We start from the raw sequence: 27,311 nt of genomic DNA on the forward strand, positions 1-27,311 counted from the left end.
TTTTAGCTCAGATACTGGCCCTTAGGGAGGCTCCAGGATCCGGAGCCAAAGGAGGGTGCTGGGAAGAAAGACCACAAGCCCCAGACGCATCTGCCCATCCCACGTGTGCTTACATGATTCACCATGGTTTAAGCTGCTGTTTCCCTCCTGACGCTTGCATAGCTTCTATGAGATGGTTGCTACCCAGGAATGCAAGTGACCCTGAGTATAATAAGTACCTGAGGGCAGAAGCCACTCAGGGAGTGGCCAGGTACAATTTGGCCTTAGTGATTAGATACCACCAAGGTGCGTATTTGCTGCCTATAATTGCTGCTTGGTAGCAGTAAGGATGAAAATGAAGACCCCAGCAATTCCTAGGGAAGACGGGGCCCCTCCCATCCTACAAGACTCAGCTTCTATGTCATCTCTTCCTCTGGGGGCAGCATCTCAGGTTATCCCTCTGGACTCCCAAATCACTTGACAACTCCCTGCAATGAACACTTTTCACACAGTCCTATAGGACCAACCACAGGCTTGCTGCCTTCACTTGACCATGAGCAATTTGAGGGCAGGGACCTGCCTTAGACTGGGCTGGATCCTGGGCACCTGACTTGGTATACAGGTGGTGCTTAATAAGTGCATGAGGCGCAAAAGAGGTTCATGGTTTTGGTTATCCATTGACTCATGGGGGTTACTCTGGAGCTTCTAGCAAAAGCTCCTTCTCTCAGGAAGGAGGGCTCTGGGCTGGATTGTCTTTTCTTTCTTTTAAGGCAGGACAGGAGGGCCAAGAGCTTCCTGAAGGAAGAAGAGATGAACGAATGCTGGTCAACACCACCCCCCACCTGGTGCAAGGCCATCACCAAGTTCAAGTTCATGTGTTAACCGAGCTTGACTGTAGCCCTCTGCAGCTGCAGCAGCCGACTCAGAGTCCATGGGCAGAAGTGGCTCAGCTCAGTCACCACCATGGCACCTTGACTCAGGCCCGAGGGGAAGCACCTTCTCTTCAAACCTCTATGCCAGGCCTTCTCAAAGTGGGCTCCCTGGACCAGCAGCAGTGGCAGTGTCACCTGGGAACTGTCAGAAATGCAAATTCCTAGGCCCCGCTCCCAGACCCACTGCTTCAGAAGCTCTGGGAATGCGGCCCAGGAATATGCATTCTAACAGGTCCCCAAGGGGCTTCTAATGGGGCTCAAGTGTGAGACCCACTACTCTAGGCCACCCCCTCATCAAGGCCACCCTTGATGGAGGCATCAAGAGGCAGGTGACACCTGGGCTCCCAGAATGTGGCTCCTGATACCCCAGATAGAAGGGCACCCCCTCATCCCTCCCATCCCGCCCTCCTCCCTCCTCAACCCCCAGGTTCCCCCAAGGCCTGGCACTATGAGGTGCCTAAGTGTTCTTCCTCTCTTCTCTGCCAGCGTCTAGGAGGCATGGCTGTGGCTCAGTTTGGACTCAGCCTGGGCTCTAAGGACCCAGGGCCCCTCAAGCTCTTAGCAGAGGCCTAATCCCTACACCCTGGGGCCGGACATTCCAAGTTCCTGGAGACACAATAAGTCCTAACATTCCAGGGGAGGTGGCAGGCCTGGGGGCACAAACAATGGGCCTTGTGTTCCTCCCCACGCCTTCCTGGTTCAAACCAGGGCTCTGCATGGGAGGCTGAGCCTTCAAAAGCACCACTGTCCACCCCACTGGTCCTGCTTGCCTTTGCCCAAGGCCTAGGCTGAGGCTGGCAGCCCCTTAGCACACTGCCCCCTCCCTGGGGCAGAACGGTGTTCCTTCTTCTTGGTGGTTTCCAGCATCTCCTATGTTCTTCATCCACCAGGGCCTGCGGAGGAAGGGGTTAAATGCCAACACCTCCCTTCTCTGTCTTCCTGGAGCTCTAGGACAGAGGAGCACGGCCAGTGGACAGAGCTCTCCAGCCACCTCAAGCCACAGCCGGAAGCGCCTCCTCTCTAGGGCTGATTTCTCTTCATTAGTGCAATCACATCAACACTGACAGCCGCGTATTTATTACTGTCCCGACGACAACCATTTTTCACCCAGTGATGCGCAGGCGAATAATGAGCTTGGAGCTGAGCTAATGAGGAACTCCCCTCGGCCCTCCTTGGCAGCCCAGGCCCCATGACAGTCTGCCGGCCAACCCGCTCTCTGCCTGTAGACACTACACCGGAGCACAGAGAGGGACTCCAAATGGGGAAGTCAAGGGTCACCAGGCTGAGCCAGCCAGAGCTGTCCAAAGCCAACACTGCCCGTGGGGAGGAGACTTCGGGGTTGACTGAGCAATCGGGTCTCAGCACCGGGCACCGTCTCAGGGCAGAAGCCCCTCTTTCATTCTGGGTTCTGAGTCCTCGAGCCAGGGCAGCCAGAGACAAACATCAGGGATGGGCAGGGGGGCTGCGGGCCAGGAACCCCAGGGGACTGGGTGAGCAGGCGCAGGCAGGCTGCCAGCCAGAAACCCTGGTGGGGGGCTGGGTGGATGCTTTGGGAGGAGGTGCTTGAACCTAATCAAGAACATTTCCTTAGTGTTGCATGGGGAGGGCAAGGTGCTTGCAGCTGCATGGGGCACCAGCCACACACAGTAAGGACCTATTTTGCAAGGGGCTGGTCTTCTGGGAGCCTCAGCTCTTCTGGAAGGTACCCACACATCTAAATGAAAAAGGCCCCTGGGCGGTGGACATAGTGATCCCAGAGCCCAAACCTCTGACTAAGAGAGTCTTCAGGCCCTCAACTAGTCTCCAAATAAGACCCCACTGCTGGTGTTGATTGGCTTGCCTGATCCTAATTAAGAGGAGGAGGTGGGAAGGTCCAGGGAGAAGCCAGGAGACAGGTCCTCTAATGGTTTGGAGCAGATTGGGTGAAGCTGAAGAAGAATCCAGAATACCACCCAATCACCCAAGCAGCAGGGTCCCCTAGGGAGAGGCAACAGTCGTATCCTCACTCCCACCACCCTTGAAGGCATGGCCATAGGCCAGCCATAGCAGATAGGCAGTGTGATGGTTAATATTGAGTGTCAACTTGATTGGATTGAAGGATGCAAAGTATGGTTCCTGGGTGTGTCTACGAGGGTGTCGCCAAAAGAGAATAACATTTATGTCAGTGGATTGGCAGAGGCGAACCCGCCCTCAGTCTGGGTGGGCACCATCTAATCAGCTGCCAGCATGGCGAGAATAAAGCAAGAAGAGGAACGTGGAAGGACTTGACTTGCTGAGTCTTCTGGCCTCCCATCTTTCTCCTGTGCCGGAGGCTTCCTGCCCTTGAACATCGGACTCTTAAGTTCTTCAGCTTTTGGACTCTCAGACCTGCACCAGTGATTTTCCAGGGGCTCTCAGACCTTTAGCCACAGACTGAAGGCTGCACTGTCGGCTTCCCTACTTTTGAGGTTTTGGGACTTGGACTGGCCTCCTTGCTCCTCAGCTTGCGGATGGCTTATTGTGGGACTTCACTTTCTGACAGTGTAAGCCAATACTCTTAATAAACTCCCCTTCATATATACATCTGTCCAGTTAGTTTTGTCCCTCTAGAGAACCCTGACTAATATAGGTAGTGACTCAACTATGTTTGAGGTCCAACTGCTTTGGAAAACAGCACAGAAAATTTTAAACACAAACAGCTTAAATATCTACATGTAAAGCATCTTAGAATCTTACAGATGATGTGACTCATTCAAGTCTTCAAGACCAGATTTTGACATATATTCTAGGGGGTCCAGAAAGCCATGGGGATGACAAGCCACATCTTCAGCAGCATCGACCGGCTTTCACATATCCTTTATGTGTTGGGATAGAATTCAGATAGACCATGGAGTAGAATGCACATATTCACACATTTTAAAACTAAAACAGGCTGGGTGTGGGGGCTCACACCTGAAACCACAGCACTTTCAGAGGCAGTGGCAGGAGGATCACATGAGGTCAGGAATTCGAGATCAGACTAGGCAACAGAGCAAGACCCTGTACCTACAAAAAATCAAATGATTAGCTGGGCATGGTAGTGCACACCTGTGGTCCCAGCTACTTAGGAGGCTGATGTGGGAGGATCGCTTGAACCCAGGCGGTTGAGGCCGCAGTCAGCTCTTGTTACGCCACTGCCCTCCAACCTGGGTGACGGAGACTGACATCTCAAAAAATATAAAATTAAATATAAAATAAAATGTAGAAATATATAAATAAAAGGTCATGGGATAGTAGGAGGTTTCAGGCTACATGGCCGGATACCCCAGGGCACGTGTCCACCCTCCTTACCATGAATGGAACATCATGGAAGAGTTTGGAAATGCTGCATTTACCTCCCACCTTTTTCCAATGAGGACATTTCTGGCCACAGAGGCTAAAAGGCCTGGCCCAAAAGGACCCAACGAGACTCTTCCATTGTGGCATCTGAGGCCCATGCAGAGTCATGAACTTGTTATCATCTCTCTCTGACTTCACTATTACCTCCCTAGCACTCTTTAAAGAGTTAAGTGCGTTAATTTAAGAAATAATTTACATCTAACACCTCAGTTCTTGTGGATGAAGGGTTATTATCTAAACTCAAGGAGTTCATAATTAAAGAAATCAGTTACACACAGATATTAAAAGATAATTCAGAATCAACAAGGCCAAAGTGCCCAGCGAGACATCTAGACTGGAACAACTGGGAGGAGGAGTCCCAACTGGGGGTCAGGGATGGCTTCACACTAGGCTTTTTGGGGTCAGTGGAGAGGAGAACAGGGGATCGAAAGGGGAGAAAGGAAGGTAGGTGCTAATGGGCTGGCAGGGTGGGGAGGGCAGTGTGAGCTTGGTGGAAGGCTGGTGTTGGGACAGGAGGAGGCGAGATCGCAGTGGTGCGTAGGGCAGATTGTGGAGAGTTTGCCATTGGGGCCACAGCTGTGGGGAAGTTACCAGAGTTCTGAGAACGAGGGCGTGACATGACAGGTCTCAGCATCCAGAGCCTATCACTAAGGCCCTGTGGTCATCAGGAGGGGGCTCCAAGTGTCCTTACAGAGAGGAGAGGCCATCCCAGGCTGCCCTCTGTGTCCTCCTCCTGTGCCCACCCAAGCTAAAGAGAAGCCTGTGGTCAAATGAGCCTACCCTGGGTCCACCGGCCCAAAGCAGCATGGCAAACAGTTCCTGAATGTGTGTATCTTGGCCAGATCTAAGGCAATGGCCTGGGAGGCAGCTGACTTGCATTCATCATCTCTTTCTTACGAGTCAAGCGACCTCAGCAAGTTACTTAATATTTCTGAACTTCCATGCTAACGATGTTAATAGCATTAATACTTTCTGGCCAGCCTCCTTCATAGACTGGGGTGAAGAGCAAATGGGATGTCTATGAAAGCTACCCACCTACATTTCAGATTTTATGGGAGGATCTAATAAATACATTCACCTTAAGGCTGAACAGCTGATAATAGCTTAATAGGTGGGTTCTCTGTGCCATATTTGCATCTTAAGCTGGAGACAGAGAATGTCTTCACCAAATCAATAAATCCCTAATAGCAGAAGTTTAGATGCCACTGGCATGTCTGTGAAAGACAAAAGAACAAAAGCTGTTGGAGCAGGGGCACCTGTCAAACTACAGGCCCCAAACGGACCTTGCTTCCAAGATAAAGATACTAAGGACAATGACATGACAAACACTTGTTCAGTATTTATGATACGCAGAGCACTGTATGCTAAAAGCTTAGCATAGCTCGCTAAACCCTGTCACAACCCAACTGTTATTCCCATTTTACAGAGGAAGAAACTGAGGCACAGACTCATCCAAGGTCACCCAGGCAGTAAATGACAGGTAGGATTTGAGCCCAGGGAGTCACCCGCATTTCGGGTTTCTATTTTTTTGAGACAGAGTCTCACTCTGTCCCTCAGGCTGGAGTGCAGTGGCACCATCTTGGCTCACGGCAACCTTTGCCTCCCAGGTTCAAGCAATTCTCCTGCCTCAGCCTCTCGAGTAGCTGGGATTACAGGCACGCACCACCATGCCCAGCTCATTTTTGTATTTCGTATTTTTAGATGGGGGTTTCCCCATGTTGGCCAGGCTGGTCTCGAACTCCTGTCCTCAAGTGATCCGCCCACCTCTGTCTCCCAAAGTGCTGGGATTATAGGCGTGAACCACCGCGCCCTGCCCATTTCAGGTTTCTTGGTGCTTTATGCTGTCCCGCCTAAGCCCCTGCTGCCGCTTTCTGCACTGGCTCTCACAGTTCGAAGCAGCAAATGAATCATCAGCTCCAGATTCATAATTAACTCACATTATGTGGTGACAACCCAATTGTTCAGGTGCCCAGTGATATTTTGGACCTTTACTCAGATTCTGGGCCTCCCAGATCTGTACCTCCAGGGAGGGGAAAATTTCCAGTCCTGGCTTTACCAGGCCCTTGAGAGTCACTGGTGTCCGCCCCAGACGCCGAATTCCCTGAATGAGCCTCATTATGGCAAATAATATTTCCTTCCGTTAGGACTGTCACATCATCAAAATTTCATCACCCCTCTGGGTCACTAATAGCTTCCTCCATGGCATCAAACTTTAATTGCCTTTCTTCCCCTCATCCTCCCCACCCTCACACCCCGTTCAATTTAGAAGGCACTTGTGTGGCTCAGTTACTGGCAAGCCAGTTCTGAATGCCCCAAGTGACCTTAAGGGAACTCCTCAAATAGCTTTGGGGCATCCCAACCCCAGAGAGAGATGGAGACACGGAGGAGAGTAGAAGACCTTCAACATTCTGCCAAGTTAAGGCCCAGTGAAGACACAGCCAGGGTGGAGGCAAGAGCCAGGAGGATCAGGAGGAGGAGGAAAAGGAAGAGGAGGAGGAGTTCCAAGGCCTCTTTCCAAACTCTACCACCCTCCCTGGACCAGCCCGTCTTCAAACAGCACAATTGTCTGGGCATCTCCCTGGAGAATGGCTGTCTCTCCTTGGCAAGACAGTGGCATATGCCGTGGAAGCCAAAGGCAGCCTGGAGCAGTGGAAAGAGGACAGATGTTGGGACCAGAGAGGCCTGGGTTCAAATCCTGACTCCTCAATTTCCCTGCTAGAGGGCCTTGAGTGGTTAATCTCTCAGCCTCACTTTATCCATATGTCAGAGTGATAGGATAGGAAGGACTGAGGCAGACGATAGTTGTAATGCACCTTGCCATGTCTGACAAGCAGAACTGTGCACCAAACGTGAGCTCAGGATGAAGACAAAAAGATTCTAAACTGGGAAAGAAGCAAATGAAAATGGGGTAAGCCAAGTGCAGTGGCTCATGCCTGCAGTCCCAGCACTTTGGGAGACCGAGGTGGGCGAGTCACTTGAGGTCAGGAGTTTGAGACCAGCCTGGCCAATGGGGTGAAACCCCATGCCTACCAAAAATGCAAAAATTAGTCAGGCATGGTGGCATATGCCTGTAATCCTAGCTACTTAGGAGACTGAGGCAGGAGAATCACTTGAACCTGGGAGGTGGAGGTTGCAGTGAGCTAAGATTGTACTATTGCACTCCAGCTCCAGCCTAGGTAACAAGGCAAGAGTCTGTCTCAAAAAAAAAAAAAAAAAAAAAAAAAAAATGGTGAGATGTGGAAGATATGGGTGAAATATACAGCAAAGATACTGAAAAGAAAAGACATCTTAATGCAATCTGAGATCCTATCTTGAGGCCATTTGGAGGGCAAGCACAGAAGTACAAATATAGTTACAGTCATTTATTAAACAAGTACTTATGATATGTCAGGCTCCATTCTCAGTGCTCTATGTATATTATCTCATTTAAGCCTTGGAAGGTTTTTCTCCTTGTTTTACAGACAAAGAAATAGAGGTTCAGAATGTTAAGTGACTTAACCCAGAGTGCCATAGACAGCAGATGACAGAGCCTGAAGCCAGGTCAGCCCAATTCTGAGGCACTGATCCTATACATACCACTTCTTAACGGCTTAAGGGGGAATAAAAGAAGCCTCCAAACATGGAAGTAATAACGCAGACTGGGGTTCTGCTTTAGGAATGTGTAAGGTAAAAATGTCTTGTGTAAAGTAACCCTCTGTATGAAATGCAGAGACCACAATGTCTTCTCTGTGGTTATGAAGGAACACTAGGCATTGCCAGTGCATGAGATCCGGTTGTCTTTTTCCAGCACATGAAAGCCTGCACTTCCTAGCTGCCTTGCCATTGGGTGGGACCATGTGATCCATTCTAATGAATGGGCTATAATCAGAAGAAACACAGGCTAAATAATAATTATTATTGAGACAGAGTTTGCTCTGTCAGCCAGGCTGGAGCGCGGTAGAGCAATCTCAGCTCACTGCAGCCTCTGCCTCCCAGGTTCAAGCAATTCTCCTGCCTCAGCCTCCTAAGTAGCTGGGATTACAGGCATATGCCACCACACCTGGTTAATTTTTGTATTTTTAGTAGAGACAGGGTTTTGCCATGTTGGCCAAGCTGGTCTCAAACTCCTGACCTCAGGTGATCCGCCTGCCTCGGCCTCCCAAAGTGCTGCGATTATAGGCATGAGCCACGCGCCTGGCTGGGAATATAAGTGTTGATGTAAGATCTTCCTTTTCCTCTGGAGCATTAATCAAGGACCTTGTGTATTTCAAATGGTGCATCGCTGTATGGATGGCATTACCCCCTAAACTTTCTACCCCTCCTCTCAATTTCCTTCACACCATAAAGTTGGAGTTCAGCTAATGGGGCTTCAGCAGAGATCCAAGGGCTGCCCAACCCAGAGGCCAGGCCTGCTAGAGGCAGATTCATCTGTCGGGCCAGAGTCAGGAAGCGCTGGGAAAATGGCCAGAAAGTCTGAGCAGGGGCTCCTGTCTCAATGGCAACACTACCCAATTCCATGGATGCATCCACGGGAACTGCTGGAGGGCAGGGCCCCCACTCTTGAGGTGCCTGGCTGCTCAGTGCACTGAGGGCTACATGGCATGGGGTGTGCTGGATGTACAGAGACCAGAGGCGTTTCACAAGTCAGTCAGCTCTGGAGATGGGGCGAGAGGCTTGAGAGGAAGCTGGAGGAGCTGGTAGGGGCCAGATGACCGCGGGCTGTATGCCTCCAGTAAGCATGCATGCATTCATTCATTCATTCATTCATTCATTCATTCATTCATTCATTCTTCATATTATGCTGACTCCTTCTATGTACCAGGCACTGCCCTAGCAGCTAGAAATATATCAATGAACGAAACAAAGGCCCTGCCCTCCAGAGAGACCAATAATAAATAAACAAGTCAGTATATGTCAGCTGGAGCTGAGTGCAATGGAGAAAATGATGCAGAGTGAGGGGGTGGGTGCTGGGAGATGCCACGTTACAGGGTGCTCCGAGATGGATAAGAGATATTAGGAGGAAGTCCTGGAGGAAACAAGGGTGAACTTTGTAGACATCTGGGCGGTGTGGGCACCAATGATGGAAAGGCAGGAACTTCAAGTGCCATGTTGGAGGCCTGGTGAGTTCTAGGAACAATAGGCTGTCAGTGTGGGGACAGAAGTGAGTGCAGGGGGACTGAAGAGATGAGGTGGGAGGGGAGGTTCAGGTCTAGGGAGCAGAGGGGCAGTGATCAGGACATCTTCCTGGCCTGTGATGGACACATTATAAGAACTTAACATTTACAAAGGGCATTTTCAAAGTGATCTGGACAATCTCATTTGATTATCCAAGACTATAAGATAGATGCAATCTTTTCTTTTTTTAAAAAAAAATGAGACAGGATCTCACTCTGTTGTGTAGGCCAGAGTACAGTGGCGTGATCTCAGCTCACTGCAACCTCCGCCTCCCAGTTTCAAGAAAATCTCCTGCCTCAGCCTCCTGAGTAGCTTGGACTACAGGCTCCCACCACCATGACTGGCTAATTTTTGTATTTGTAATAGAGACGGGGTTTCCCCATGTTGGCCAGGCTAGTCTTGAACTCCTGACCTCAAGCGATCTGCCGGCCTTGGCCTCCCAAAGTGCTGAGATTACAGGCATGAGCCACTGTGCCCGGCCAGTAGATACAACTATTTTTAACCTTACTCATTTTACAGATGAGAAAACTGGCTCAGCTCAGCATTGCCCAATGATGGAGGCAGGATTCAAAGAGGCAGAAGGCACACTGGGAGCCGTTCACCACGTCTGCAGGAGAGGGGCCTCCCCAGGGCTCCCTGGGCTCAGCAAGAGGCTTTTTGATCCAGACACTGGGCCCAGGGAATCTGAAGGGACAAGCCCTGCTGTCCCCTCTCTCCCTTCCCCCTGGGATGCTGAGCATCCCTGTTCAACGTTGCTCATTGGCTCTGTCTCCTGCCCAGCACATGGACAGCAGGGGTGGGACACCTAGGGGAGGGGGCACCCAGGGTGTCTCGGCAACCAGCTTGTTTTCCTTTCCATTACAGGCAGTGGGTCGCAGCCGCCAGTTGCTGCTGGCCCATTTGTTGCTATTGGCATTCCAAGGCCCCAAATTATGATGACTAATTCCCACCGCTTTAGGCAGCTCCAGGGCTGTCTGCGGCAACAGGCTCCAGGGGGAGCGGGATAGAAACCCCGCAGGGATCACACCCGACATCAATTCCAACTCAGCCTCCTGCTTCCCAGAGGGGCTGGGAGTCAGGAAGGACAGGGAGGGGGCTCCAGCCAATCAGAGGACTCCTTCAACCACAGCCAGATCCTAGGAAAACCAGCCATTAGGAGACCAATGTCTTCATCAGCATAAAACATAACTAACAACCAGCTTGTGTTGAGCAGTGGTGAGGTCTCCATCATCAAGGGTATGCAAGCAGAGACCAGATGGCTTTGTGGGCAGAGGACAGTCCTAGATGACTTTTTGTGTGTCTTCAAGTCAAATGCAATGACTCCCACTAGTCCTTTGGACGGAAGACAAGCCCATTCTCCCCTCCTTGTTAGCTTACAGCCTGACTGTGTGTCTTGTGGTACAAAGTCAAATGCGGACCAATATGCAGGTTAACACTTCATTTTAAAGTCAGCCATTCAGGCACTGTTTAAACAGAGAATCGCTGTAAAGAATTTGGCCTCCTTCCCAGCCTCTTTTCCCTTGTAGAACAAGGTTCCTGGCCCCTATGCCGGCCTTCCAGTAGAGGACACGAGGGAGAGGCAGTCAATAAATATTTGCCGAACAAATGCATGAAGCAAGGGCGGGGTGTGTGGAGGGGGGGGCGGGGGGGCTCAGAGGTGGGATTTGCCAGGCAGGTGTCAGGCTGCCAGCAGGATGTAGCCTCTGGGTGGCGGTCCTGACTCTGTTCCTCCCAGACAGGGGCCATTTTCTGCAACCAGTGGAAGCACCAAGCTATATCCCTCATGTAACCACTGCCAGAATGTTCCGGACTCCCCACCTGAAGCCAAGGGGTGCAAAGGGTGGGGAAAGAGGGGCACGGGAGAGCAGGGACACCCCCATTCCACTCTTGAGTGGGGCTTTTGACAGCTGAGCCCCAGGCAAGCACGACACTCAGCCTCCTGGTAATTAGCAAAAGGCCCTGATCAATAAGTTATTTTTTGCTGTCAGTAATTAATAATTACAGCTTAGCCACACCATGTAATTAAACTTTCATCCCGCTCCCTCGTGTACTGTTGGCTTTTATTGTGATTAGCTCCCAGCACTAAACTTTCTCCCTTTGGAGCCTTTCAGGAGCCTCTAGAGCTGGGGGTTCCAGTCTCCTTTCAGGGTTTTCCCCACTGCCTTGTTCACTCGGCTCAGATTTCCTTCCTTCTGTTCTTCCCCCAGGCATGATTCTCTTGAAAGAAACTTCTGGACCAGCTGGCTCAGCTGCTCCTGCCCTCCTCCCAACCTCTCAGGCTGGCCAGGATGACCTCCAGCAGTAATCAAGCTTCCAAGCACATGGGAATCTCTCGAGGCTCTTGTTAAAAGACTTCCAGGCTCACCCAGACCTTTCCAATCAGGGTCTGGGAGTGGAGCCCACGAATCTGCATTGTTACGACTCCCTGGGAGCTAAGTGCTTGAGGACCACTCTTTGAGACACAGTGATGTGGCCATGGAAGGAATTTAAAGAAACTTCCTGGGTAAGGAAAAATAATTCAAGGTCGTATTGGTGGGTGGCAGGATGCCATTCTTCATGGACTGCTAGCTTAGTGTCAAAACCATCATAACAACAATAATAATTGCCATGTATTAAGTACCTTCTATGTACCAGGCACTGGCTGGGGCCCTGTCTCTGGAATACCTTGAATTCTCCTAGCAATTCTACAAGGCAAGAGCTATTATTGCCAGTGTACAGATGACAAAACTGAGGCTCTTAGTGGCTAAGAGCCTTGCAGAAGGCCTGTCTGCAGCAAAGTGGCAAAGCCAGATCATGAGAGCCCGTTCTTTCTGCTGCTCTTTCTACAACCTCAATGCTCTTTCTACAACCTCACTGCACTTTGCTTGGGAAATGAGTTTGAATCATGTGACCCATCGGGCATAGGGACAATGGTCAAATGTTAGCTTTCAGTATACCCAGGTGATGTCGCTCAGGTCCAGCACCTAAAAAAAAACAACCAGGCTCAGATAAAATCTGGTGACAGTGGTCGATGTGAAGTTTGTCTCAAGGGAGGAACAATTGTTTGGTTCCTCGTTCTGTGCCATGCCTGGAGAATCAGGCTTGTGGGCTCAGAAATGACAGTGCTAGTGGCTTCAGCTACCCCCAAAAGATTAATGTCATGGCCTGAGACTGGAAGAAACTCACTCTCTAGCCCCAAAGCAGATACGAAAGGACCCCATGCCCTAATCCCACTCCCTCCAACACCCAAATCCAGCACTGCCAAGCCTAGGACTGTGTTCCCACAATCCTCTGCAAGGCTTGTCACGGGGGACACACATGGCAGGAGAGGGTTCGATGCTGGAAGACACTCTGGGAACCAGAGAACACGAGCGGAGCAGCAGGAGACCTGGGCAGCCTGACACGCAAAAAGCAGCAAACAAGAAAGGCAGACAGAAAGTGAATCAATCACAGAGACTTTCTCTGCTTCTGACAGGGCAGCCCCTCCCGCAGGAGGTGCAGGGACAGGGGGCCACCTGGCCTTAACTTTAGCAGGAGGGGTGGGATCTCAGCCTCAAGTGGATGGCACAGGTGTGGAGGTGCGGCAGGAAGGGACACATGAAGACCCCAAAGCAAGGGCCATCAGGTGCCCTGGGGACTCCATAAGGGCCTGGTCCTAGATGAGACAAGAATTGGCAAGCCACCTGCCCAGGGAAATCATAGCATTGTTGAAAAGTCTATAGAGCAATGAAGTTAGAAGGATCCAGACAGATGCTGGCATCCCCTCCCTCCACCCCGTTCAGGCTTTTGGCTAGTAACACTGGTTATTGCAGAGCACAATTGTGAGGCTGCTCCAGGATGAAGGACAACCCATTCCTATTCTGCCAGCATCAGGGTCCTTCTGGGACCCCACAAAGAGGGAGCCCAGACAAGATGCCTCCATGCAGCGGGTCCTGGTTTGAAGGAGAGGGTCTCAGAACTCACCTAGTTCCATACCTGCCTCTGCCCCCAGATCACAGAGTGGCCTTGGGCAAGTCACTTAATGCCATTTGGCCTCAGTTTCCCTATCTGTTAAATGGCTACTAAAATAAGGTGACCTCTGAGGTCCTCGCTTGTTCAAAGATTTTATGATCATAAAAATAATAACTTTTATTACCCTACATTTATAGAGCACGTTACAAAATTTCTAAGTGCTTTTACGTAAATTACCTCCTCCCCTCAGCCCTGTGAGTGAAAACTGATAATTTTCATCTCTTTGATCTTGGCTCTCTGGATTGCCTGATGCTGGGCGCACGGGGTCCCTTCTTCCCAGAAGGTTTGGAGATCCAAGAGGCGGCGTGGGGAGTGGGTTGCAGCCCCCACAGTCCGGCCCCCTAGGGTGGGTCTGGCCCCCTCCTGAACCTGCGAGAGTGAAGGCCTAGCCCTGCGAGTCCTAGAGCTCAGTCCAGGCTTCGTCTCCCTCCGCCCCCAGCAGGCGCCGCTCGGACACCGCTGACACCACTGTCTGGATCGGCGAACCCCAGAGGCGAGGAACCGCCGGTGCAGCCGCCCTTCCCCGCGGGGACCTGCCCGGGGACCAGGGGGACGTCTGGGCATCCACCCTCAGGAAGCGGGCAGCGCAGATCACACCTCGGATCCTTCGTAGCACTCCCAACCCCAAAGCCACCAGCCCTTCTCCACCGCGAGGCTGCTCCCGGCAGCCACAGGTCACAGCAGCGAGTGGCTGCACAGACGATCGAGCGAACAGCGGAGGCTGGAGGCAGGGGCGGGGATGCGGGGTGTGGGTGGACGGGTGGGAGGGGAGGCCTCAGACCCTCCCTGTGCACCACCCCACGGTGGGTCCGCGGCTGCACCCGCGACCTCGGCTCCAGGCTCGCGCAGCGAAGCACCCCTAGCCCCAGCCTCCGCCGGCCAGGCAGCCAGGGGCGGGCTCCCGTACGTGGCCAAGCTGGGCAATTGCTCTCCCGGGGCGAGCAACCCGGCACCCAGCGCCGGATCGCACTCCTTCCCAGCGCCCGCCCACGCCACTCCCTCGCCCCGGGGAGACCATCGCCTGCCCGGCAGGGGCCCTGCCCTTCCCCGCAGACACCGAGCAGGCCACCAGGAGCTCGGTCTGGGAAGCTCAGTGTAGCCGAGCGTGGAGCCCGGCACGGAATGTCGCTCCCCTCCCAAGCTGGCGCAGGGCAGCCACAGCAGACGGGGGGAGGGGAGCGCCCCTCCCACATCACCTTGGGCTCTTCTCTGCTTCCCCAGGTCTTCCCCACCTTCCCCCATTCGGAAGCCACAAGTCTTGGAGAGGCTGCCCCACCCCCAAAAGAGCCCCCAAAACTCGGGAGGTGGGGTGTCTTGAAACTCCCTGGAGAGGCTCTACCACGGCTAAGCCGGGTGTCCTGGAGGCCACCGTGAGGCCGGCGAGCTCCCGCCGCCCCTCCCCCGCCTACTCTCCCAGCCCCCTCCCCGTCCCCACGTGGGGGTCCCTCCTTACCTTGGGCTCTAGCTGCGCGGATCTGATGCAGAGTCAGCAGCGTCCAGATCAAAAGCCCCCACATGGTGACCAGCCTGGAGGGGGGGTCCTCGGGGTCTCCCTTCCCTCCGCCCTGTTTTATAATCCTTGTGGGGTCCAGTACCCCGTGACTTCGTCCCGGGAGACAGTCAGTCTACGCGGCTCCGTGCCTCAGGCGTAATATGCCCGAGAGGGGCAGCGCTGGCCACCCCAACCCTTCCTCCTCTTCTGTATTAGTCCGAGTCCGGCAGCGCGCCCGGAAGGCGAGGGGCGAGCAGGGAGAAAGAGGCCAAGCCGCCCTCTCGGACTAGGGCGCCTCTCTGCCTTAGCACCCCAACTCCGACTTCTCCCAAGCAGGGCGGCCTCTGCGATCCGGCCGGATCGCCGGCCGAGCTCAGGAATAAATGGACAACTTCAGGAAACTTCCTCCGGTGGCCACGTTGCCCGCCCCCCGCCCCCTCCCCGCCCCCTGGTTGGGTTCTCCCGGCAGACGCAGTCACCGCCGTTCCAGGTGCCTGGCCCCCGGGACCCGGCCAGAGCCGAGCGCAGCGGCAGACGAGGGTGCGGGGGTTCTTTTAGGGGCGCCGGTTTCGGGGGGCGCGGTGAGCATAGCGGTCCGAATCTCCCTGGAGCTGAAGTTTTCTTCTCTCTAACTTTGCAGGCGGCATCTGGCGGGGCCGAGCTCAACCCCCTCTGGGCTCCACCGCCCTCGCGCCGAATCCGGAGACTCCGGGTCTCCTCCGGGGGCGTCGGGGCCGGGCGCGCCCTCGGCTCAGCGCCCAGCCGGCTAGCAAACTTTGCGGGTCCCGGAGCCGGGCGCGCAGCCCTGAGCGCCCATGTCCGCGCCAGCCGCGGGGCGACGGGGGCGGGTGCTGGGCTTCGCGACGCGGGCTGTCGCCGGCGCCCAGGCGCGGAGCCTCCTGCCGGCCCGAGGATGGAGACCGGCGGCTCTGCCCTCCGCCGCGCCCCGGCCGGAGCTCTCGGGGAGACGCACCGAGAGCCCGGCGGGCAGCCCCGGCTCCGGGGACGCGGCGCCCCCTCGGACGCCCGGCGATCGCCGACCTCCCGGGCCGGAGGAGCAGCGGCCGCGCCAGCGCCTCGGCCGCCGCCGCCGCTCGCCGAGCCCGCCGCCCTCCGCTTCCCGGGCTCGGCGTCCAGAGAGCCGCTCCTGCCTGCGCCGAGCGGGAGCTGCGGGGGCAGCGTGAGCCGGGGACGAGCGCGGCGGAGGCGGAGACGCGGAGAGGGGGGCCGAGCGCTACCCCGTGGCCGCGACTGGAGAGCAGCCTGCGCGTCGGGAGGGGCGGCGGCGGCGGCGGCGGCCCCGAGCCAGGCCCGGGAGCGAGCCCCGCAGAAATACAATCCAACTGCGCGGCCGCGGCCGCCCAGCGGCTCTGGGACCCGCCGGGGGGCAGCAGTGCCAACCTCCCGCCTTGCCAGGAGAGATGCGCGCGAGCCCCTCCGCTAGTCTGCCCAGCCTTTCCTTCCAGCCTCGCTCGCACCCCTCTCTCAAAGGCCTCACAGGACTCTCAGAGTCTCCTATAGCCAGGAGCCCCCAGCCCCCTTCCGGACATGGAGTGATTGGTTGGGGGGCGGCGGTTGATTTCAGTTTCTCCTTCCCAAGTCAGGCTCTCCAAGGTCTGGAAATGCTCAGGGCGGAGAGGGAGACATCGGGAGGCCTGGGACCTGCAGAAGCCTGAGAAAGTGAAGTTGGTGCCAAGGAGCGTGCGTTCTTTGTTTCTTCTTTTTCCCTTCGGAGCCCGGCTTGTAAAGAGTAGAAGAACGGGACACTGGTGGAGGAATTCAAACAAGAGAGCCCGGAGGCGTCCTCTGCTGTGGCCCAGAGCTAGCGCGTACTCCAAGAATTTCAGCTGGGGCTCACAGGCTTCAGTTAAAATTTCCTGGGCGCTAGGAAAATTTAAGGTGCCTTCGCCTTGGTGGACTCCTTTCCCTGCTAACAAAATTATTAAAAATAACATTTTGCAACTGCGTTGGCATAAAGTATATTAATATTGTATATTAAAACATGTTCTTCAACCTAAAGCTTCACTTATTTTTTCTGATTTTAAAAGAAATTAAAACATTTTCATGGGCCCCCAAAAGGCTATGGTCCCTGGCACTGGGCCTGCGGTGCTTAATGTTTGAGAAGTCGACCCTGCGTGTCTGATCTTTCTTATGGGAAATAGCTAGTGAGACACTCCACCTTTTGCCACAGTGCTTCTCTCTACTCTCTCTCTGTGGTCCTGCTTAGTCTGGCCCTCCACCGCTGCCTAGCCTTTCTGGTCGTTGAAGTCTAGGACTATCACTCACTGACTGCCAACTCTTTCCAGGGCTCTCTCCCACCCCAAGGACACCCCTTCTGATTGCTGTGGAATAGGCATAGCCACCACAAATCCATTGTTACGTATATACTCTCCTTTCACCTGCTTTGGAAGAAGAACCATGAGCATTTATTAAAAATGTCTGAGAAGCTGGCTTGCCTTCCCCACAGCCTTTCAATCACCTAATTCAAACAACATTTCCCCCTGGCAACCTGCTCCATCCCCAGCTGAAGCCCCTCTGGCTGACTGATTTGTAAATGGGAGGGCTTCGGGGGCAGGCAGCCTAGATGTGACCAACTCTCCTTCCCCTTGGTGGCCATGCCACTCCTACCTGCTTAATGATGCCCAGATGTGACAGTACACACTCCCTACATGCTCTGAATGTCCCCAGCTGCGAGCTCAGGCTCTTCCCAGTCTGTCAGGAAGAGCTCTGGTCTTTAGGGTGCTGTTACACGGTTCGCTCACAGAGGGGGCCTGAGAGCCGTATTTGCGGGGAACCTCTCCTTCTCTCTCTTAGGCCAGATAGCAGAAAGGGTCGCATCTCTGTTTACATCACAGAGGGTAGGAGTTTGTGTGGACACAAAAGTCTGAAATCTGGGTGGATTCCACCCTGATCATGCCCAATTTCCAGAAGTCCAGCAGCCAGGAACGTGAGCTCCACGTGCCTAGGACCTCGAACAGCATCGTTCCCTTATTAAGAGGAGGCCTCCTGCACAACCTTTTGGAGCTCTACAAACCTTCTTTTGAGAGTTTAATCCCTAACACATGGGACGGGGGCCCGCCAGAGACTGGCATGAGGAATGAGATTTCCTTTTCTTTGTTGGAAGTCTCCACGCATGCCTGCGAGTTAGAGAGGAAAGGACGCCCCTCCACCTGCAACTCCTACAGCAAATTTCTGTCTCCATCCATCTAGGATGAAGAAGATTTGAGCTCTTTTTGGCCTCAACCCATACAAATACACACACAGGAAGGAACTCTCTGATTTTGCTTCTTGCCAGAGTTTTGCTGGCCCAGGAGAAGGCTGAGCTGGGAGTCTGCCACTTTGAGAGGGGCTCGTTACTGGGAAAGTCACTTGCAGACACCATGAGCTCATTCTTGCCACCAGCGGTATAATTAGAGGTTGCATCGGTGCAGTTACAGTGGGCGCCACGTCAGGAGGGCTGCGAAGATTTCCCAGGCTCTACGCTGTTTCCTTGCTGCAAGCCTGCCCCTTCCTGTTGGAGCCCACGCAGACAGCTCACCCAGAACACTCGGGCTGGAACCTGGGTCTTCCTCATCTATATCCCATTTCCCTCATCCCCAGGGTCCGTACCTTGTTGAAGACCTTTCTCTCCATACCTTTGGCTCCGTAAGTTCAAGGGGAGGGGCAGACTCAGAGAGCATCACAGCACATTTCCAAAGAGAAGGAAAAGCCCAGATCGCTCTGCTGTGTCTCCTTCTCCCTTCCAAGTGGATGTGATTTTCAAATGTTACCCTTCTAGGAAAACACTCACTGAACCCCATATAGGGCCCTTTTCCTAGCCTTTCATCCCACACATAGTCAATGAAAGGGCATCCCTGCAGAATCCTGTGAGGGAGGCTTCGGAGTGGGAGGAGCATTACCCCCATGTCCCAGCCAAGGAGCACGAAGGCGAAACCCAGGACAGTCAGATGCAGCTGCTCAGCCACAGAAGGCCAAGATCCTCCTTAGCCTGCCGTCCCTCCACATCAAACTCCATTTCCCACACAGAAACCAAAGGCTGGGCAGGGACAGCATCAGCTTTTCAATATGGTTATTGTCTTCTTTTTTTTTTTTTTTTTTCCATTTTCAATCTCAAATGTAACAGCAGCTAGAACAGAGTGTGCAATTGCAGGGTGATTGCACCCTCTGGCAGCCCCAGATATGTGTCAGGGACTGGCAGGGACCAGCCAGGAGGCAGTGACAGTGAGACTGGGGAGGCAGTGGCGTGTGCTTTTGCTCCCTCCCCAGGCCCCGTACCCACTCCCTCATCCCAAGTTCTCTGCTTCCCAAGTAGCTGGGGGCTGCCCTCAGCCAAGAAATACACTCTGGTGGTGATTTTGCCCAGGGAAAAGAAGGCGGAAGGAGTGAGTGCAAGAGTTGGACACAACTCAGTTTAGAAGAAAAATGAATGAGGCCAGAAGAGGAGGTAGAGTGGAGGTGGCCTTTCAACTATGGGGCTGCAGAGCAAAATCACTCATTCGTGCTTTCCAACTATGCCGTTCCCAGCGTCTCATTCCTCAGAGTGAGGCTGCTCTCAGGGTTGCTGTAGGTGGGGCTGGGCCAGGGCCCCCCAGAGTAGAGACTTCCAGCAAAGCCATCTATACTACCTGCAGGGAACTGAGATACCGCACTGCCTGGAAACAAGGACTTCCAGTAAATACCTCATGGCATTCATTTTTCACTTTTGTTCTGTGTTGAAGATGGAGAAAGGAAAGTAGTGGAAGGGGTAGAAGTGGTTTATTAATCTCAATCGGAGAGAGAGAAGCCCTGAGTCCCCGTCTCAGCTCCAGCTGACATAACAAAATACCATAGACTGGGCAGTGTAAGCAACAGGCATTTTGGTTTGTCAACTTTTTGGTTTTATTCTGGAAAACATTTTCAGCATGCATACTAGTAGAGTGTCTAGCATAGAATTCTGCTGTTCAGTATGATAACCACCAGCCAGCCGTATGTGAGACAGAGCACTTCAGATGGGTCTACTGACACACGTTGAAATGATACATAGCTCGGAACTATTAAGTTAAATAAAGATAATTTTTAAAATGGATTTGCCTATTTCTTTTTACCTTGTAAAATGTGACTACTGGTAAATTTGAAATGACATATATGGTTCGCATGACATATTTTTGGACAGTGTTGGCGTAGACCCCCCTACTTATCTATGCCCACTTCAATAGTCATCAGCTTGCGGCTCTTCTTGTTTCATTTACACCCTATGCACTTAATTTTTTGTTTCTGCTTTGATGCCATCTTTACCGATGTACAGAGCTAAATTTTGTTGACAACAGGCATTTATTTCTCACAGTTCTGGAGATTGGGAAGACCAAGATCAAGGTGCTGGATGATTCAGTTCTTGGTGAAGGCTCCTCCCTTCCTGCTTTGTAGACAGCCACCTTCTTGCTGTGTGCTGTGTCTGCACAAGGCAGAGAGAGAGAGAGAGAGAGCGAGAGCGAGAGCAAGAGAGAGAGGAGGAGAGAGGGAGAATCGGGGTACAGAATGAAAGAGAGAAAGAGTGTCTTTCTCTTCTTACAAGGACACTAGTCTCATCATGCAGCCCTGTCCTTAAAGCCTCATCTAAACCTAATCACTTCCCAAAGGTCCCACCCCCAATACAATCACATTGAGGATTAGGGTTTCAACATTGGAATTTGGGAGTAGACACAATTCTAATCCAGGCTCCGTCCCCACCCTCAAGTACCCATTAAAATTTGCTTTCATTCCCTTATAAGAATGGGCCTAAGTGCTCAATGCATGTCCGTGGCTGTGTTGGGCTAGGGGAAGCCTGTGTCTTAAGCTTCTCTGTGCCAAGGTCAAAACCACTGTGGGGTCTCCTGGCTTTCAAGCCCTGGGATTTGATTGACTGGGCATAGACCTAAACAAATTGAGGTTCCAACTTCCATGCTCCTCCCTGCTTGTGCCCACCAGTTCTCCAGGAAAAGAGGAAAAGAGACATGGAGAAATGGAAGAGAATATCCCCAAACCACCAACACTGGTGCAGAAATGCTCACTAGCTTGCTGATTGGGAACCAGATGCAAGCCGGAGAGAATAGACGTTAAGAGACCACAGGAGACAGTATTTTTAAACAATAAAACTGCTAAATGTAGGCTAGGCTTGAGAAGGACATGAGCGCATGAGAAATGGGAATCTTCTCTCTCTGGGCCAGTTTCAGCCATTCTGAGCCACGGGCCATGGGGAGGTGAGGGTGTGTGCCCAGCCAAGTCTGGTGGAAGCCCAGCTCAATTGCCAGACAGGAGAGGGCACTATAAACATGCTGCTGGAAGACTCAGGAAGGAGGAGGTTGGTGGGGTCAGAATGCATACTTTGTGGTAGTTTCAGAAGCAAAAACAGCACCCATTTTACTCATGAATGTCTTTAATGTGTCTACTATAAGATATGTAAACATCAGGGAGAAGTCTGCCTCTGGGTGGCTGGGACATTGATCTTTGAATTGGACAAAGATTTAGAATCATTTAGGGCCATTCAAAATCACAGAGCGATGAACTCTAACTTGAACAATATTTATTTAATCTGCTTAGTACAAGAGCAAGCTAGTGGATTTGCCTCTCAGAGTCTACACAGCCAAGTATCACAACTTAGAGGGTGAGTGCCTTTGATTGGGCATGTTCCTGGCTAGCCTCCCGGACCTCCTTGCCCGTTTGTAGCCACACCTTTCTCTAGGCTTTGCTCTTGGAGATCCCTGTGCCTGAAATGCCCTCCCTCCAAATGTCCCCACCTTCGCTGCATTGGTGTTTAGAAGATACCCGGCCAGAGAAACCTCCCTGTCAATTGCTTTGAAAAGGCAATCCCACTCATGCGTGATGGCCAAAATAGGCAACATTGGAAAAGCAGAGGTACTGACAAATCTGTAGAAGCTGCTGCCTGATTCCCTCCACCAGCATGCCCTGCTGTGTGTCAGGCCTGCCAACTCACCAACACGCATGTGCACTCACTGCAGTGTGCACATACACACATTCTCCCTACTTCCCCTTTCTTGCTTTTTTCCCTTTAGCTATCTTACCACTATCTGATACACCATAGATTTTACTTGTTTATTTATTGCCTACCTTCCGCTGCTAGAATACAAGCAGCTTGAAGGCAAGAACTTTTGTTTATGTGTCTCTGTGCATTTAATCAAAATCAGACCAAGCGATAATATTTGTTCAATGTAATCAAAACAATGAGAGAAAATATACAAGAAGTGTGAACAGCCTTTCAATTTCATTACTGTGTCTTTACTTCAGTTGACCTTGCAAATTAAGCTATTTACACCTCAAATGTGTGTTTTCTGATATTTGGATTTACAGCAAACACTCACTAATCCCTAAAAATTAACCCAGTGTTTGACAAATATCTGCAACATATACAGTCACATACATTAAATTAATTTCTAAGAAGTAAGGCTTTGCAGAGCCAAATAAGTTGAAAGGCAGTGTGAGTTTTAGGCCTGAGGCCACTTCTTATTAGCTATGCACAATATACACATTCTAAGTTAGGCTATGAATGAGTTAGGGCTGCTTGCTTGGTTTCTGAAAATGATGTTTCTTTTTATAAAAGTTTACACTACAGAATCCTTCAAAGCCAGTGCATATAAAATAAGATTCCATTTACATTTTAGGATCAAAGCCTACCCATACTAGGATAAGACGGAAGCAGTTTTTAGGAGGCAAAATGCAAGATTGAATGAGTGCCAGAACGTAGCCTCAGAGAGATCTGAGTTCAAATTCCTGCCTCACAGGTACTAGCAGAGGATACTGCCTTACATGCCTGTAATCTCAGCACTTCGAGAGGCCGAGGTAGGCAGATCACCTGAGGTCAGGAGTTCAAGACCAGCCTAGCCAACATGACGAAACCCTGTCTCTACTAAAAATATAAAATTAGCTGGGCATGCTGGCATGTGCCTGTAATTCCAGCTACTCGGGAGGCTGAAGCAGGAGAATCACTTGAACCTGGGAGCCCGAAGTTGCAATGAGCCGACATTATGCCACTGCACTCCAGCGTGGGTGACAGACTGAGACTCCATCTCGAAAAACAAAACAAAAAAAAAAACCCTCCTCATTTCTAAGGAAATGGATACAAGCACCTGCCTTATAATGCTGTGAAGATTAAATGGGATAACACAGAGAGTCTGGCAACTAATAAGGATTCAATGATATTAGCCATTAAGATTAAAAAATCATTCCTCAATGGTTGCTTAGATTTATGAACAATTCTGCTTACCGTACTCCTAGAGATAGTAGAACAATATTTCTAGAGATAATGGAAGTAGAGTTTACTCTAGAGCAGGGGTTGATAGATATCGTATATGGGTCAAATCTGGCTCACCAGCTGTTTTTGTAAATAAAGTTTTATTGGAACACACCCATGTCCATTCATTTGTATATTGCCTGTGATTATTCTTGCAGTTACTTGTGTGCCATGACAGCAGAGTTGAGTAGTTGTGACAGAGACTTTATGGCCTGCAAGTTTTAAATATTAACTACGTAGCCCTTTAGAGAAAAAGTTTGCTGACCCTTGCTTTAGAAGCAAATGAAGACAAGTTATTCCACACATTTTTTAGATCTGGATTCTGAGATTATACACCTGCCTAGGTCTGCTCTCACCATTGTCTTGTAGGTAAAAGTATCTGTCAGTCCTTCCGCACTTGCCTGAAGCCATCAGGGCAGCAGCTCAGTGATGTGAGGTTATCTTAGCTTCCCTGCACCTGTTATCTGGCTGAAAACCACACCTAGCAAGAATCTATACAGTGTAAAGAAGTGGGACAGAGAACAAACATCCTCTGCCTTGGGTGCAGAAACATTACCCTGGCTTGCTGATATCACTTTCTTAGTCCCAGGGGCCTGTAGCCTGCAGGTCCCCTCTCTCTGCTTTTGTAGACTTTTCTAGATGTCGTCCTTCCTGCTTTGCTCTGCCCCACCTCCTCCTCTTCCTCTGCCTTTGCTGCCATGGGCTCACGGCCTCTTCAAGTTTCTCACCCCTTTATGTATAAGCTCCTGGCTTAGATCTGGCTGGACTGGGTCTGCCCATAGCCAGTTAAGCCCTGCCAGCCAATGCTTACATAAAAACAATGAGGACATTTAGTTGAGAACACTGAGGTTGGGGCCCTTTCCTTTCCTTTTACTCCTCTTAAATACCCTAAATGGGACTAAATCTCCATAAATCCTACGAACTCAAAGAGTTGAGGGGCTCCCTGGAAACTCCAGTTTCCCTCCCCCTGATTGTGCTGAAGCATTTTATCTAAGGCTGTTTTCTCCTTGCTATCCTAGTCCAAGTCCTTATAGCCACCCACCTCACTCTCATGCCAATCAGTCTCCCTAAACCTATTTTTCACTGCCTCCTTTGAAGCCTGTTCCATCACGGGCATGCATTTCTTTACACTAAAATACTTTCCTTGCCTCTTGCTTTTGCCTCCCCGTCTTAAAGGTGAAATGGCATGACCTACTCCCCCATTCTTAAGTGACTGTACCTCATTTTACCTCTATATTATTCAACTGTTGACTTCTAGATAAAGTCAGAAAATTAGACCTGTATACCTAGACTACATCACTTTTACTGCCTTACTTTTCCTGAATTTCAGATTGCCATTATGCCAGTCAATTCATTGAAAGATGATATGAGAAATAGCCCCAAGAAGCAGAAGACATAAGATTCTTGTTCAATAAGTTGTGCTTTACACCAGTATCCTTCCGTTGGAGTGATAGTTTGGCTGGGTATATAAAATCCTAGGTTCAAAATAATCTCTCAGGATACAGTAGACATTTGAGGCCCCTGCATTTCTGATGAAACCCAAGATGTCAGTTGTATGCTTATAGCTTTGCGGACAACCTGTTTGTTTTCTCTAGAGGGAACTCATGCTTCTCATTCTGAAATTTCACCAGGTTGTATTTCTGTGTTGGCTTTTTTTCATTCATCCTGCTTAGTGGGCTCTTTCACTCTAGGTTGGGACATGAGCCTTCATTCTCCTCAAGGAAACTTCCTTCTGTTGAGTTTTTGGTCATTTTCCCACCTCCGTATTCTCTGTTCCCACTTTCTAGGACTCTCAGCAGCTGGATATTGTCCATGCAGACCAACAGCACGGGCATTGTCTGGGAACGTGTTGCAGATGCACCCTCAGGCTTCACTCTAGACCTGCTGAGTCAGGATTTGTTTTATAAGAAGATCCCTAGATGATGTGCATGCACATGACATTTTAAGAAGTGCTGCTTTAATTCACTGTCACCTTAGATTTGGTTAATATGAGGGTGACTTGTTAGAAGAGCCCTCACTTCTTACCACGTCTGTCCCTGGACTCAATCTCTCACATCTTCCCAGGATTAGAAAACAGGGATGAGAAACCTTCTAACTCCCAAGGGATCCTTCTCTTCTCTGTACCAGGTCCCCTCTGGCGTGTTCAGTCTTTTTTCTTTCTAAACTCTTTTCATACCATCTTTAAATAGAAGCAGGTATTTCCCAACCTGAAAAAGCTTCGCTTGACCCCTTTGCCTCTTCCAGTTCCCTTCCAATTTCTCAATTGGCTTTTCCTGCCAAATTTCTTGAATTCATGCAAAACAGACTCTACTTTTGTTTCTTTGCACAGCCCCTTCCTTAACCCCTGGAAACCTGGCTTTTGACTCCCTGCTCTAAAAAAAAAACTTTTTCAAAAGGCTTTAACTCAGCCTTTATTCTCAGGTCCTCTTGGCAGCATTGGCTACGGCTGGCCACTGTGACCTTCTGAAACGTACTCTGCCCTTGACTTTCATGACACCTTGGTGTTGCCTTATCCCACTGAAGAAGCATGAGAATGCCCTCCTCTGGGATGACCTCCCTCTCCTGCCCTTCCCTAAGTGCTCAGCCCAATCTGGCCACTTCAGAGAGACTTTTCCTAAGGGTTGCATTCCACATTGATCTACGGACTCCATTCAATGTTCTTCTTTTGACACACACACACAGATACAAGACGAAGTATGTAATATAATTATTGGCTGGACACAGTGCCTCACTCCTGTAATCCCAGTACTTTGGGAGGCTGAGGTAGATGCATCACTAAGGTCAGGAGTTTGAGACCAGCCTGGCCAACCTGGTGAAACCCTGGCTCTACTAAAAATACAAAAATTAGCTGGGTGTGGTAATGCGTGCCTGTAGTCCCAGCTACTTGGGAGGCTAAGACAGGAGAATCACTTGAACCCAGAAGGCAGAGGTTGCAGTGAGCTGAGATCACGCCACTGTACTCCGTCCTGGGCGACAGAGTGAGAATCTGTTTAAAATAATAATAATAATAATAATAATAATAATAATAATAATAATAATGTAATTATTGCAATGCCCTTTCCATCTCACCAACCAAATTAAAGCTGCCAGGGGCAAGGACAGAGTCTGTGCTATTATGAATGATTGCTTTGCCTGTTCCCATGGCCCAAGGACGGCTAGACAAGGGGCTGCACCATCACGAAAAGGAATATCGTTTCTTCATCTTCACAGAGATACTGGCAACCCTCAAAGCCATGTGCCTGGGGGCTACATCTTCCCCAAGGGGATGTGGGATGTTTTCTTCCAATTCATCCAAAGGTGCGGTATGGACTTGCTGTGCTCCTGGAATAGTCTCGTACCTCTTCTACTCCCTTTCGGGTATTTGTCCCAGGTTGGGGGCATCTTGTCAGTGCAATTGCCTCAGTGTCTGGAAAAGTCAATCTTGTCCTTTCATACTCATGATGTGAGAACATTTCAGAGGTGACTGCTCGGGGCTAGGGTGTAGAGGCATCTTGTGGGTATCTAGTAGAGGCATTTCTTGGGTATCTAGAAGGCAAAACTCACCCCTCAAACCAGATTGAAGCCCCTGGCTGCCCACAGACAGTTTGTGGCCCTTTCGGAAAACTGAGAGGCTGCTTTGTGTCCCCACCTACAGCCTGGGCCTCCTTGTCCAGGGCATGGAAGGAGGAGAGGCAGAAGAGGCCGGGGGGAAGGCAGGTACCTCTTCCATCACTCATCTGAGCAAGTGCATAGAATCAAAGAGAAATTCTCAAAGCTGAGCGCTCCCTCTGCCCTTCTCCCACCCATCCCCATCACTGCTTGCCCAGGAGTCTCCAGCTCAGTAACAGCAGTTCCACTGTTCCTTATGCTCCAGCGGGGCCCTAAGGGCCTTCCCTGGCATCTCCCTATCTCATCCTCCATATTCTGTCCATCACAAAGTCTATGCTTCCACCTGTGAAATAGACCCAACGTTCATACTTCCCCCTGTGTATTTTGCCACTATCCTGGTCCAGCCTCACCAATCCCTGCCTGGGCTTCCTAGCTCTCTGCTTCCTTTTCTCCAGCCCACAAGTCCATTCTAGGCAGGGCAGAACAATGGTCTTTTTTCTTTTTTTTCCAGAGTCTTACTCTGTTATGCAGGTTGGAGTGCAGTGGTGTGATCTCG

General features: G+C 51.1%; 1 protein-coding gene across 2 annotated transcripts in view; it reads right to left on the minus strand.

Annotated features, from left to right (window-relative positions):
- Window positions 1-15,328, minus strand: part of SDK2 (sidekick cell adhesion molecule 2) — a 317,206-nt gene extending 301,878 nt beyond the window's left edge. For both annotated transcript variants that reach the window (XM_030924058.1, XM_030924057.1), the window contains exon 1: window positions 14,866-15,328. In XM_030924058.1, the coding sequence (XP_030779918.1) occupies window positions 14,866-14,929 (64 nt within the window). In that variant the 5' untranslated portion in view covers window positions 14,930-15,328. The remainder of the gene's footprint in view (window positions 1-14,865) is intronic.
- Window positions 15,329-27,311: the final 11,983 nt, after the last annotated feature.

Source organism: Rhinopithecus roxellana, chromosome 19 (genome assembly GCF_007565055.1).
Source record: "Rhinopithecus roxellana isolate Shanxi Qingling chromosome 19, ASM756505v1, whole genome shotgun sequence".
Taxonomy (NCBI): Eukaryota; Metazoa; Chordata; class Mammalia; order Primates; family Cercopithecidae; genus Rhinopithecus; species Rhinopithecus roxellana.